The following is a 14,642-nucleotide window of genomic DNA, read 5'->3' on the forward strand; positions in this document are numbered from 1 at the left end:
TCTGCGGCAGCATTAGATTCAGAGAGTGTTTGATACTAGGGGCTAAAGTTTAGTCTTATCACATCGGATGTTCGGATGCTAATTAGGAGGACTAAACATGAACTAATTATAAAACTAATTGTAGAACCCCTAGGCTAATTCGCAAGACGAATCTATTAAGCCTAATTAATTCATCATTAGCAAATGGTTACTGTAGCATCACATTATCAAATCATGGATTAATTAGGCTTAATAGATTCGTCTCATGAATTAGACTCCATCTATGTAATTAGTTTTATAATTAAACTATATTTAATACTTATAATTAGTATCTAAATATCCAATATGACAGGACCAAACTTTAACCCGGAGCCAAAGACGCCCTCAGTTATCAAATCCAAATGGAAAAAATATCAAATTCCCACGAAATATCGCGATAACTCGTGATTTCACTTTCTCAAAGCCTGCTGTTCTCTCCGCACTTCCCTCCCAAATCCCAAACCTCTCGCCCCGCTCCGCCGTCGAGCAAAACCCTAGCCGCCGCCGCGATGGACGACAGCCTCTACGACGAGTTCGGCAACTACATCGGCCCGGAGCTCGCCGACTCCGACGCCGACGATGACTCCGACGCCGGCGGCGCATCCCCATCCCCCTCCGCGTCCCGCTCGCCGTCCCCCGCCGCGCGCTCCCCTTCGGGATCCCCCTCCCGCCCGGCCGCGCTCATGGACGTCGACGACGACGAGGACGGCGACCCGTCGCAGCAGGCCGTGGTGCTCGCCGAGGACAAGAAGTACTACCCCACCGCCGAGGAGGTGTACGGGCCGGGCGTGGAGGCGCTCGTCATGGACGAGGACGAGCAGCCGCTGGAGCAGCCCATCGTCGCGCCGCCCCGCGTCGTGAAGTTCGAGGTCGGGACCCGCGCCGCGGCCACGTCCACCTACGCGTCCACCGACTTCCTCCTGGGGCTCGCGGGGAACCCCGCGCTGGTGCGCAACGTCGCCCTCGTCGGACACCTCCAGCACGGGAAGACGGTGTTCATGGACATGCTCGTGGAGCAGACGCACGAAGTGGACACCTTCGACTCCGAGGGGGAGCGCCACGTGAGGTTCACCGATACCAGGGTGGACGAGCAGGAGCGGCAGGTCTCCATCAAGGCTGTGCCCATGTCTCTCGTGCTCGAGGGGGGAAATGGCAAGTCATACCTGTGCAATATCATGGACACTCCGGGGCATGTCAACTTCTCCGATGAGATGACTGCGGCACTGCGGCTTGCTGATGGGGCTGTGCTTGTTGTTGATGCTGCTGAGGGAGTAATGGTAATGTCCTGATCCTTTGCTTTGTAGCTGTGTTTTTGCTATCGTGATGTATTATGCTGAAAATTGCTAGTCACACTTAGAGAAAATGTTAGGATCATGAGGAGATGCATTTAATCTGTATATGGGATACAATTTGGTCAACCTAATTCCTTGAAACAAAAATTCGCCAAGACTACATTCACCATCCAACCGTATCTCTGTCCAATTTGAGGTGCTCCACCCTCCATTTCTAGTGGAAGGGAGTGAAGTGTATCATTCTAAATGTCTCACCCATGCATTCTAAATGAGAACCGGGTGTCACTGCTGAAAATACTAAAATATGGGACTTGGCTACGGGCAAATATACTAATTTAGTGTTTGTGTTTATGGTTTTGAGTCAGATTGGTAATGTTAATACTTTGCTTGCCAAATTTCTCTGAGTATTGTGTGCTTTGTAACAGTGTAGTAATGCTTCATGAGGCTTACAAACAGCTTCACCTGTGAGATGTACGCGTTCTCTACTGATAATTTGATATGGACTCAGTTCAGGCAGAGGTGAAATTGGGATCTATATGATAAGTTGGGTTTAGTTTGGGTGTAGGATGACAGTGTATCTGAGGATTCTGATGCACTGAGCATGTATGCATATTACATGTTCACATCTCTTGGATTATGTTGAAGGTCATGTTCTTTATTTGTAATGATCAACCTAGGAGCATGGTGTTAACCTATTGCAAATGAGTCTTTAAACGTTTTCGGCCATTGGCAGAAGTAGAGTAGCTACATGTCCATAATGTTCACTGAAAATCTGAAGTACCCAGATAACACAAATCAATGATTTTATTGTAAAGCAAATTGCAAGTTTTGTGACTTTGGTAACGTAAGTAGCTTGTACTGCTCATGTTTATGCTGAGGACATGAGATGTGATTACAAGGGGTTGTTTTAGAAATTAAAAGACGTAAGAGCATTTTAGAATGAAATTTTGTGTACTGTCATTTTATATACATGCTAGAGTATATTTTCTTTTCTTACTTATATGGAAATGTAAAGTATTATGTTATTTATTTATCTCTCTATTGGTGATTAGGTTAATACTGAGAGGGCAATTCGTCATGCAATCCAAGAAAGGCTTCCCATTGTTGTTGTGATTAACAAGGTAAGTTTTTGCTGCCCCGTTTTTCTATTATGCTCCAGTAGCAAGTTGAAATTGAAGTTTATGCTTACTGTGTGCTATTACAGGTTGACAGATTGATAACAGAGCTAAAGCTGCCCCCCAATGATGCATATTTCAAATTGCGACATACTCTGGAGGCAATTAATGATCTTATCTCGTCGTGTTCTACTACAGTAGGTGGCACTCAGTTGGTGGATCCTGCCGCTGGAAACGTATGTTTTGCAAGTGGTGCTGCTGGCTGGTCTTTTACCTTACAATCTTTTGCCCATCTTTATTTAAAGATTCATGGGATTCAATTTGACCATGAGAAATTTGCATCTCGCCTATGGGGAGACGTGTATTTTCACCCTGACTCAAGAACCTTCAAAAAGAAGCCGCCAAAGGAAGGAGCTAATAGATCATTTGTTGAGTTTATCCTAGAGCCTCTGTACAAAATTTATAGTCTGGTTGTTGGTGAGCAAAAGGGGAATGTTGAATCAAAGCTTGCTGAATTGGGCGTCACGCTGAGCAATGCAGCTTACAAGCTGAATGTTAGGCCTTTGCTGAGGTTAGCTTGCCGCTCAATTTTTGGCACCGCAACTGGTTTTACCGATATGTTAGTGAAACATATCCCCTCTGTGAAGGATGCTGCTGCAAGGAAGATAGACCACATATACACTGGCCCACAGGATTCGTCTATTGTTGATGCTATGAAAAAATGTGATCCCAATGGACACCTTATGGTTAATGTAACAAAATTATATCCTAAATCTGATTGCAGCGTCTTTGATGCATTTGGACGAGTTTATAGTGGCACAATACAGACAGGACAGACAGTGAGGGTCCTTGGAGAAGGCTATTCTCCAGATGATGAAGAGGATATGACTGTCAAAGAGGTGACCAAATTGTGGGTTTATCAGGCACGGTACCGTGTTGCAATTAGTAAAGCACCTGCTGGTTCTTGGGTTCTTATTGAAGGCGTAGATGCATCAATCATGAAAACTGCTACAATATGTCCCATGAACATTGATGAAGATGTGTACATATTTAGACCTCTGCGTTTCAACACCTTGCCTGTTGTAAAAATAGCTGCTGAGCCTCTTAACCCAAGTGAGCTTCCTAAGATGGTGGAAGGTCTTCGTAAAATCAGCAAGAGCTATCCTCTTGCTATTACTAAGGTAGAAGAGTCTGGAGAGCACACTATACTGGGGACTGGTGAGCTATATCTGGATTCTATAATGAAGGACCTCAGAGAGCTTTATTCGGAGGTTGAAGTGAAGGTATGTATGATGCACATTTTTCCTTTTTTTGTGGGTGAACCAAATTAATTGTTTTGGGTGGACCAAATTGATTTGATTTGTTGCCTTGTTGGCATTCAGGTAGCAGATCCTGTTGTTACATTTTGTGAAACAGTTGTTGATACTTCTTCAATGAAATGTTTTGCTGAAACACCTAACAAGAGGAACAAAATTACCATGGTAAGCTTTTCTTGAATGGATTCTTTGTATTTGCTTTTAACATTCCTGTGTGGATCCTTATTTGACAATGTAAGCACAAGGGATGTTATTGAACCTTTTGTCTTTGTGGCATGAAATTCAGGTTGCTGAACCACTAGAGAAGGGCTTGACAGAAGATATTGAGAATGGCCTTGTTAACCTTGATTCAAGACAGAAAGAAATCACTGACTTTTTTCGCCAGCGCTACCAGTGGGATGTACTTGCAGCAAGGTCGATATGGGCTTTTGGACCTGACAAGCAGGTAAGTTGCCATAAAATGCTGACTGATCTGGTGCTATCTTCCAACCTTTGATTTCTTGATTCTTTTCACCTGTTTCTGGAGTTTCATGAACCCATCACCCTGCTGACCCACAAGCAATCTTAGCGCTCATTTGCAGTTGACATTGATTTGATTAACACTGTATTTGCAGTAGTTCTATTTCCATGTACTTAATACATCTTACTTGGCATGCAGGGTCCTAACATTCTTCTGGATGACACACTTTCAGTTGAGGTGGACAAGAACTTGCTCAATGCGATCAAAGATTCTATTGTTCAAGGGTAGGGCTCTGCACTCTTCAGTTAACTCGGAGTCCAATCTGAATCATATCCACTATCTATATTAACCAGTTAATTTACCAACCACATAGGTTCCAGTGGGGTGCTAGAGAAGGTCCTTTGTGTGATGAACCAATTAGGAATGTGAAATTCAAGATCTTACATGCAAACATTGCTCCAGAACCATTGCACCGTGGTGGTGGTCAGATAATTCCCACAGCACGTCGTGTTGTCTATTCTGCATTCCTTATGGCTAATCCTCGCCTTATGGAACCTGTGTATTATGTTGAGGTTAGTCACTGTGCACAAATTTTGATCCTGTTTGGTTTCTCTTTTGCTGCTTGACTATATTTTAGTTTGCTGCCATGTCTGACGATCTTATGTGTGCTCATGGCAGATCCAAACACCAATTGACTGTGTCTCTGCTATTTACACGGTGCTATCCAGGCGACGTGGTCATGTAACAGCTGATGTACCCAAGCCAGGAACTCCTATATACATTGTCAAGGTAAGGGACACAATGATCTCCATTCAACATTTATGTGCCCTCTGGAAAACCTGTGTGATTCTTACTGATGGTATGTTTCTTGGTTTACAGGCATTTTTACCTGTTATAGAGTCTTTTGGATTTGAGACAGATCTCAGATACCACACACAGGGGCAAGCATTTTGTGTGTCTGTATTCGATCACTGGGCTATTGTTCCTGGTGATCCTTTAGATAAGAGTATTGTCCTTCGCCCTCTGGAACCAGCACCTATACAGCACCTTGCCCGTGAGTTTATGGTAAAGACCAGGCGAAGGAAGGTAAGGGATATAGCTGTCTTGATGAACTTACAACTTACTCAGCTTTTATCATACAGTAAGATCCTAATTAGCGTTAGACTAAGCGTGGCATTTAACTGTATGCTCCATCATATTTCTAGGGGATGAGTGAGGATGTGAGCATCAGCAAATTCTTTGATGAGGCCATGATGCACGAGCTGGCTCAACAGGCTGCCGATCTCCATATTCAGATGTAGTTCCAGAGCATGATGGGATGTGCTTGCTTGACAAAGTTGTCACTCTTGAGAAGACGCAAATGGGTCCTTGGCTTTTTGTTACTTACACTAGTTGCAGATGGGAAGCTAGAACCACCCTACTCTCTTCGGAAGTTCCAATCGCACCACCATATGCTGTCATTTGCCCGGGCCTGTTGCCCCCTGGATTGCAGATTCTGATTCCAGGATATCATGTAGGGAATTATCATTATAGGATTGGGTACCATCTACCGATCATTGTATGTACGATTTCTGTAGCATCTACATCATCTAACTAGCGCGACACTGCGAGATTTCACTGTAGCAATGGCATTTTTGGGGATGTAGAGCTGAAGTGAGATTTTTACTGGCTTGCCTCGTTTCTTTTCCTGCTCCGTTTTTACAAATGTACAAGGGAAACGTCTGAAAGTATTATCTTGTATTTTATCTGTATTTTTCTGGCTGAAGGTATGTAACTCGTGTATGATGTGTCCCTGCGTAAAGGCGTAAAGATTGTTCATGGTTGTCATCGACGCATCATGGGCTCCAAGCTCCTAAAAGGTGAAGGAAATAAAAATCTTCAGATATCAGCCCATTTAAATCAGCGGACGGCCCCCGACTTCTCAGCCCACTTAAAGACAACCGGCCCACCGTGTCATCCAACGGCCCCTTTAGATAAAAAGACCGAAAAAAAATTCCCTCCAAAACTCCGCGTCACTCGTCACTCGTCGCTCGCCATCTTCCCCAAAAATTTCGAACGCCAAACCCTAACTCTCATTCTCAATCCCAATTCGCAAGTCTCGTCACCATGGACGTCGGCGGAAGCGGGGGTGGCAGCGGCATCATCTTGTCGCCGGGGACGGAGGACGACAAGTTTGCGCGGAGGCGCTCCCGCCGCGTGAGCTTCGCGGACACCACCGCGGTGCACGTGTTCTACCGCGACGAGGACTTCGAGACGCCCCCCGAGGAGCGCGAGCCCGGCTCCGCGTCCCCGTCCCCTGGGAAGTCCTCGGCGGAGCGGGGCGATGGGGACGACACGGAGGAGTTCCCGGTCATCTTCCTGCCGGACATGGAGTCATCATCCCCCGGCAGCGCCGCCGGATCCATCGCCTCCGCTGATGGTGAAACCCTCCTTCCTTTGTTTCGAAATGAAAAGCTCTGTTAACTGGCACGTTTGATTTTGTTACGACTTATGACCGTGTACCCCACATTGTTGGCTTCCATAGTTGATGGGCAATTAGGTTCGTTATTTGAAACTTCTGATGCTCAGATTGCTGCATTTGTCAATTCAATTATGTTAAGCTTCGCTGCTTGGAGGTTCCTTAATCTTTCAGTTTCGGATTCAAATGTTTAGTGTCAGTCTGTCAGATGTGACATACCTTGTTGCTTAATGTTGGCAAATTTGCTGCGCTTAGTGCTGAATTGCGAGTATAGATGCAGATAGGGATCTAAAAATGAGTGTGTTTATTGCACAATATATTAGGTCAGCAGACATTCTTGTAGTGCTTGCTCATTAAGATCACGAAAACCAAGCATTGTTAATGGATTGAAGATGCCGGTACTCGCTTCTCTATTTAGAAGTTATAAGTTAAACATCACTATATGACATGGGGTGTCTTGCTTTTATGTATCCATGCATCTAGTGTGGGTGTGCAAACCTTCATTCTTTTAGTTTTATGCTAACCAAGATGTCATATTACTTGTTGAAAAGCTTCTTGTAATCTCACTATGCCCATTCCTATGGACAGATGATAACTTCTTTGGACCTGTATCAACAAGCTTTATTCAAACAGGAAGACCATCTGATTCTGGAATGTCAGAGGATGATAACCATGATATAACTATGGATTCCAGGACGTTCTCTATGCATTTTCGCAATATTGCTCCACCAGATGACTGTACAGCCAACTCAGCTGCCAGTCTAATGACACCTAATACTGAATCTAAGGGACCCCTGAAGGAACTGACTGTATCTGATCCTGGAAAAACATTGAGTAGTGGTCAGACTGACATGAGTTTGTTGAATGTTAACCCCAGAAGTTACAATTATGGCAAGCTATCACCCACACTGAGCAGTATGATACAGAAGGTAAAAGTGGGCCAGCAAACAGAGTCTCCTAAAGCTGGCATTGCTGATGTAACTCCTGATTCTGTTTTAACCTTGCCTTCATCTGAGGAAGAAAATAGGGAAGAAAACTTATGCAATGACAATGTTATATCTTCTGATGAGCTGGGCACTGTTAATACTATCGCGGAGCACATTTCCATGAGTAATCCAGTTTCAAACAGCACATATCAAATTCAAGAAGATAGTGAAATGATAACTGATGGTCATGAGAATTCACAGGTTCGATATTTGATCCTTTAAATTTGGTATTGAACTTCTTTAATACCTTTTAGTTATACAGTAGAACTTGTAAGTAACTGGAGCACCGAAACACTTTCTGATATATTGATGTTCCAGCATAAAGTTTGGCTGGCATATGGATACTAGGGAAACTCGTATTTGGAATAGGAGAGACTAATATCCTTCATAGTTGTAGTCAAGCACAGTTGTCTCACTCACTGTTGAATTTGCCAGCTTATGTCTCTGACTGTGTTTTACTTATTCTTGTTTCCCATAGATTTAGTACCATTGGTTATTTTGATTTATGTGCATCCATTGCTTTGGTGCTTATCTGTGTATTGTAATTTAACTATTTTGCAGAACGGAAACCATGACCCCATGGTTATTGACCCTGGTGTTGATAATACCGTAGAACCTCCTGCAAAGCTTTCTCCAGCATGTAAATCCTTCGTGAATAACGTTGACATGCAATCCCATCTGTTAGATCAATCCTTGTTGAAAGATCAACCATCTGGATCAAATTGCACTGCAAGTGCTTCCTCTACGTGTAATGTTGACTCAGAACCCAATCTGTTGGATCAATCACCTGGAACAAATAACGTTACTGATGCTTCCCAATTATCAAGTGCAGCTCTTGCCATTTTGCTGATGGATGCTGAGCAGCTGCACCAGCAAAATGAAGTGATGGATAGAGAAACCATTCTACATACTCCGAGAACTGTAGATCAGCAATTGCAAGTTCCACAAGGCTCTATATCCTCCCTACGCTTGAAAAGGCAGAAACTCTTCAGTGCTACTCCTCTATCCAATGGTAAAGTGGCAAACCAGGAGGCTTATTCTTTGGTTAGCGAGTTTGCTGAACATGGCAATAGAATTTCTACCCTGAAGAATGCATTGAAGACCAGGCTTCAAGAATCACCTGCAGCTTCCCGGTTACCATTGGTCGAAAAGAATGAACTTAGTCATCAAGAAAATGACATGTTCAGAAATCCTGAAGATCATGATTCCAACTTATCTGTTTCTTCTAATTCTGTTCCACGACGACAACTGAAGAAAACTAGTGAGTCTTTTATCCTAGGCACTCCAACACAGGTGCTAAATGAAGCCACTAAGGTTCAGGAGACTTCATGTCGTGTCCTTACTTTGGATAGCCAACCTAGTCATGAATGCAATCCCCTCCTCGATTTAGATGGTGCTGGAAGAAAGAAAACTGTTAAAGAAAATGGTCATGCCGTGCAAGAGTGTCCTGAGGAAATAGCTGAGGCAGCAAGAAGCCCTAGAAAATCAAGAAAAGAGCTTTCTTGTGTATCTCAATCTTCTCCTAGAATTGAAGGAAAACAGAATGATGCTCATGATAAAGGGCAGTTAGTTAATGTTGATTGGAACAAGGTAAAAGTGACAAGTTTATATATCCAAACTTTAAGTACTACACAAAGTTTTTGATTGTTGAAGTGATTAGATTCTTTAAAAAATCAGGACTTTTCTCTTTTGTACAGATACTACGTACCATCTCTGATGCAACAGAGCAAGTTTTGTTGGCATCAATAAGTAAGCTTAATTTACAACAGGTATACTTTCCCCCTCACTGTAGTAAAGTAACATAAATTTTTTGTTAGAAAAAATCTTTTACTCTGCATGGCTGATTTTGAAAAATGTATTTCAACAGTTGTCCTATTGAAGGGTTTGCAATACATTGACCTGCTGTATTGCCTCTAGCTAGCATCGTATTGTGTCAGCTGAATTGTAAACTTGTTTTCTAGATGAACTTAATAAAGAGTAAATTTCAGTGAACTACAACTGTGCCCAGAATTATCATAAAAATAGTTTTGTGCTTAACTTGTATCCAAAACCACACAAATGTGTCCATATTACTGTGAACTGTGCTTTCTAACCAACAGCATTACTTTGGACGTGAACTGACATCCTGGGCTGACATGTAAGACAGGTGCAGCTCACAAACTAACCGCACCATATGACTGAAATGCGAATTGTCATATAACTAACCATGTTAGCTAAAAAGTGTGGTTTGGCTATAAATATGCTCCAAAAAGTTATGTAGCTTTGACAAATATGCTCCAAAAAACATAGTTTTCGATGATTTAGACTACATAATTGTTGCTATATAAAGAATAATATCTTTGTACCAATTTTTAGTGTCTTGGAGGATTCATGATGTCTACTTCACCATTGTTTTCATGATGTCTACTTCACCAATGTTTTCTTGCCTTTTTTCTTTTCTTTTTTCTTGTCTCGAGGATGTAAAACGCTTGTAATAGTAAACGACGTGAATCATAAACTTGATATCTGGGAATCTTTTAGGCAATACACGAAGTGGCATTATCTTGTGAATAATACATCATGGTTTCTTCTTTAATTAGATGATTCTATCCCTTGGAAAATTGTTCGATTTATTTCCAAACACATCTATCCTGAAGCTCCATATTTCTGACCCTAAAACATACTGGCAATCTTTCACACTTGTGGTCGTGGAGACTAGTCTGATGTTTTGGGCCTATCTGAAACAATTGATAGAGGTTCCAACTGGCAATCTTTCACACTTGTGGTCGTGGAGACTAGTCTGATGTTTTGAGCCTATCTGAAACAATTGATAGAGGTTCCAACTGATATTCAGAATCTTTAGTTCTCTAGATTTGTTCAGTGAATTTCTGTCCAGAAAATTAATTTTTCATATGGCATATCACATATACTCCCTATGTTTTTAAATATATGACATCTAGGACAAGCTAATTAGCAGTCAAGGTGTTCTATTACTCTTCTTAATGAAATGAAATGCAGCTCTTCAGCGTTTTCGAGAAAAAAAGGTGTTCCGTTTAAATTTTTATGACATTCAGTTGTCATACTTAATGTTGTTATCTGTCTGTTTTTCTTTTGAATGAAGCTTGATGCGCTAAGCGATAAGCTGGATGAGGTTCATATGGCTAGAAAATATAAAAGGCTTTCTACTGCTGTGGTATGCTCTCATCTTTTATCTTTTAATTTTAGCAACATGTTTCCTATTGCCTATTGGGATTATTTTTTCCACTTATCTAGGTGACATGTTTGTTCTTTGTACCCAGAGGATCAAAGATTGCTGTAGTGCTAAGCAAAAGAGGTACCTATTGATTAACATATGCATTTCATTTGTTGCTGGCTGCTTGGAGATATAATCTAGTTTATAACTCTACGTGCTTCCCCAGATTAGAGGAGGCAAGATCTCTCCATGAGAAGCTTTTCTATGCAAAGGCAAAGCTACAAATAAATAATATGAAGCTAGCTAAACTCCGAGTAGGATTTCTTCATCTTTTTTAAAGACCTTATGGCCTGTAAGTTGCAGTCAGATGCTAACTTACTCCTTTTTTTCCATTTTGGTTCAGAATAAGGCTCAGCTATATCAAGATGGAATTCAAGAGTGCTGCATTCTGAAATCTAAGATATTGGGTGCTGCACAAATGAAGGATGCTTGTCTTCCTGCAGCAACTTCTATCAATGCCAGTGATGGACAGGTAATGATTTAATGATTTAATTGCCTTGTTAGTTTTAGCTGTCAAGCCTGTATCTAAGCCAACTATAAGAGTGCAGACAACTAAGCAATGGATCTGCACCCCAATCATGTAAATGACTTTTGGGTGCCATGGTGTTGATCTATTAAGTCTGGACTTTGAGTAGTCATTCTTCTTGTGGTTACTACTGCTTCGATAGCTTCTATTATGTATGTTGTTACAACCATCCTTTTCCATTGCTCTCATTCGTCTTTATCCTTTATCCTGGGTAATATTACGTTGCTTATACTGTCACCTATTCTTGCATCTGGTAAACTAAAGTAGAGAAATCTGCATGGTTGTGAAATTTATGCAGAAACTTGTTCACGCTCATACAAAATTCTCTTTGTCCCAGTGATTTATACTTCTTGTGTTTACCCAGGAAGAGCTTGCTATTTTGACTGAGAAGCGGCTTGAACTCAACAATATTCAACAGAAGGTGGAGAACTTAAGGAATTCCCTTGAATGTTTTCGCAATATTGAAGGTGACGTTAGTTGTGAAAGTGTTATGAGGCGTGCTGAGGAGCAGTTGAAGATGAGAAATCAGTGTCACTTCATCCACCAGCAAGCAGGGGTACTGGTTTATGACTTAGTGTTAAATCTACTGTGCATACTTCTCTATCTGCAGCACCCCCACCCCCCGCTTACAATTTTTTGTTTTGTTTATTCAGCTCTGCGAGCTGACTGGCATAGTTAAAAGGGACAATAAGCGTGATCTCATCCTCAACTATCACAATTTATTGTTCCAAAGGTAATCATTCTGCGTACTTTAGCATTGTTATTGCTACGTCATTGGTTCTTGGTTTAAACTGTCTCAGACTCAGTTGCAAGTTTCTGATAGAAATCTGTATTTTTTTTTTGTTTCTCCATATGTTTTAGGTTCTAATTTTGTGAAATGATAGAGGACATCATACCTTTTGTTTTAAAAAATAAAGGATTTTCATGGTTACATTCATAGTTTTGGAGCATTTTATACTAACCTAACCCTGGAGATCCAAAATTGCATGAAAATAATGATGAAAAATGCTTGAAGTATTTTTCTATCAAGGATATCATGTCCTCTATTGTCCCACAAAACTTGAACTTAAACTCAACTTATACATGGAGAGGAAAAAAGATAATCTTATGGGTAGATTGGACCAGTTATAATTGTTTAGGGGAGAATTGAGCTGAAATTTTGTTCAGGGGGTCAAGTGGATAAAGTGGATTATTCGGAGTAGTAAAATGGACCTTTTCCAACATAAATCTAGGTGATTCCCTTTGATTCTGGTGAACTTGCTTGGACCTGACAAGTTGCAACCATTTATGCCCACTGTTTTTGAAAGAATACTCTATGCAATAATATGCAAAAAAGATTGTTATGGGCCAAAACTCTTTAGCAGCCAAATAAAGTCCCTGTTCTCCTGTCTCTTTATCTTTTTTCTCCCCCTGATTTATAAGTCAAACTATGGTACTGCGCTCCTGGCTGGTAAAGCCTGCTGCAATTGTCTTAGCTTCTGTAAATCATTGTAGCATGGCAATAAATAAATATATTTTGTTTCATCATTTGAAGTGCCTTATTTTGTTTCCTACCATTCTTTTGACAGGATCATCTTAAACATGAGTGATATGTCGAGCATATTTGTGAATAATTCACTGAATGGAACCAAAATAGGACAGGTGAGATGATCAAACTGTTTTCATTCTTCTGTATGCAATCAATTTCATGACACTTTACTCTTGGTCAGATATTCCCAAATTTGGATGCCTCTATGGCATTCAATTTTCTTTTCAAAGCTGAGGAGAACCAAAGAGTTCATGATTTACAATCCTTGCAGCAGATGACGATGGTGAGTTTATCTTTGAATTTAGAATTTCTATGTGCAGGAATTCTAGCTGTTCACTTTTAGAATGCTTATTCTTATCAAATGACATTACCTACACCTTCCTTCTATGAAGTGAACATATGCGGACATCACCCCTTTATCACATGTTTTGCCACATCAGTAATTAGCTGTATCTGTTTGAGCATAGTTATACTAAATTTTTTGAAATGGCTGTTGTGTTCAAAGGCGTATAAAGGTCCTGTTTACTAACATGCATTATCTATTTATTTTTGCAGGAAACAAGTTTGCTTCTGGGCAATCTTATTGATGTTTTAGAAGAAATCAAGTTAGCTAAAATGGAGTTACTAAATCTTACTTCAGCTGCTTTTGTGTTGGAGTCCCAGACATGTGTGCTCTCTATCTCTTCTACCTTTTATCTTCAAGTACTGGTGTGATTTTGTCATAAAGCAGTGATATTGAATTGTTTGTTAACATAGTATATCATTCATGGAATGTTAGGTTCACATCCATAACTGTGACAATGGGATGCAATGCATAAATTTTCGTTTGTTAGTATATCACTCATAGCAATATGTAGCATGTTTTAGTGATAATATTGAAGAAGGCATATTACCGATATTAGTAAAACATAGTTCTGTGCTTTAAATTGTGAGTTTAGGAGAGCTCCAACACCCAAGCTGGCTTTATATTAAGTGCACTGATGTTTATCTAAGAAGCATAAATATGGCATCAATTGTAGATCAAGTTTTGTGTAGCTGCAGTACACTATGTATCCTAACCAGGAACTAAATAGCCACTATATTGTTTGCGCTGTTTTATGTGTTAGGTCAACTTGGCCTCCGTGCATGCTTCATGAGCTTCAAGAGCGGCAAGAAGTTTGCTTTCACCATCGACATGACAGACTTGAACCGGTTCGTCCAGTATGACTAAACCTTCTTTCTACATTGCTATGCTGTCTACTTATTGCTAAACCTTGTTTGATTTGGGACAGCTCTGTCTACCCTTCTGAGCCATCTGAGCTGCCGATCAAGGTTTGCGAAGGGCAGACAACACTAGCACAGGCAAGCATAGACGAGACCATGACTTCTATAAGGAACCTGCAACCTGGTCGCACGGTGATACTACGGCTGTGCCGGAGGGTATCTCGGCTGATTCATTCCTTGCCAGGTTGACCTGATCACTGGAGTACAGCATGTAGGAAAGTAGACATTATCCGGATGTGTAGACAGTAGCGTCATCAGCTTTCCGTAAGTAAGGGTGCGTTTGGTTGCGAGGACGAATTGGGACTGGACGGGACGATCCCACTTCGTCCCGCGTTTGGTTGGAGGACAGGTGGGATGGGGACATCCCTAGATCGTAATGTACCCTCCAGATGTCTGAAGTCCCTGGACAGTATTCAGACTCTTGTGACCATTACCCTGTTGGATGCGT

The 14,642-nt window shown here is 41.4% G+C and overlaps 2 protein-coding genes across 3 annotated transcripts in view; both read left to right on the forward strand.

Annotated features, from left to right (window-relative positions):
* The first annotated feature begins 453 nt into the window (after nt 1–453).
* LOC101752842 (110 kDa U5 small nuclear ribonucleoprotein component CLO) lies at nt 454–5,952 on the forward strand. The gene is made up of 10 exons (XM_004965861.2): nt 454–1,295; nt 2,363–2,431; nt 2,515–3,708; nt 3,808–3,906; nt 4,028–4,186; nt 4,400–4,485; nt 4,575–4,773; nt 4,880–4,990; nt 5,081–5,287; nt 5,407–5,952. The coding sequence occupies exons 1-10, from the start codon at nt 528–530 to the stop codon at nt 5,500–5,502; spliced, it is 2,988 nt and encodes a 995-aa protein (XP_004965918.1). The 5' UTR covers nt 454–527; the 3' UTR covers nt 5,503–5,952.
* Nucleotides 5,953–6,189: 237 nt separating this feature from the next.
* Nucleotides 6,190–14,642, forward strand: part of LOC101753251 — a 9,176-nt gene continuing 723 nt past the window's right edge. The window contains exons 1-15 of one of the 2 annotated variants that reach the window (XM_004965862.3): nt 6,190–6,620; nt 7,248–7,846; nt 8,207–9,235; nt 9,343–9,414; nt 10,746–10,817; nt 10,924–10,958; nt 11,044–11,131; nt 11,221–11,349; nt 11,768–11,959; nt 12,057–12,136; nt 12,972–13,044; nt 13,113–13,214; nt 13,487–13,598; nt 14,038–14,122; nt 14,203–14,462. In XM_004965862.3, the coding sequence (XP_004965919.1) occupies nt 6,308–6,620; nt 7,248–7,846; nt 8,207–9,235; nt 9,343–9,414; nt 10,746–10,817; nt 10,924–10,958; nt 11,044–11,131; nt 11,221–11,349; nt 11,768–11,959; nt 12,057–12,136; nt 12,972–13,044; nt 13,113–13,214; nt 13,487–13,598; nt 14,038–14,122; nt 14,203–14,383 (3,162 nt within the window). In that variant the 5' untranslated portion in view covers nt 6,190–6,307 and the 3' untranslated portion in view covers nt 14,384–14,462. Of the gene's footprint in view, nt 6,621–7,247; nt 7,847–8,206; nt 9,236–9,342; nt 9,415–10,745; nt 10,818–10,923; nt 10,959–11,043; nt 11,132–11,220; nt 11,350–11,767; nt 11,960–12,056; nt 12,137–12,971; nt 13,045–13,112; nt 13,215–13,486; nt 13,599–14,037; nt 14,123–14,202; nt 14,468–14,642 lie in introns of those variants that run through there. The other variant, XR_002677291.1, reaches the window with a different exon arrangement.

This window comes from Setaria italica, chromosome IV (genome assembly GCF_000263155.2).
Source record: "Setaria italica strain Yugu1 chromosome IV, Setaria_italica_v2.0, whole genome shotgun sequence".
Classification (NCBI taxonomy): domain Eukaryota; kingdom Viridiplantae; phylum Streptophyta; class Magnoliopsida; order Poales; family Poaceae; genus Setaria; species Setaria italica.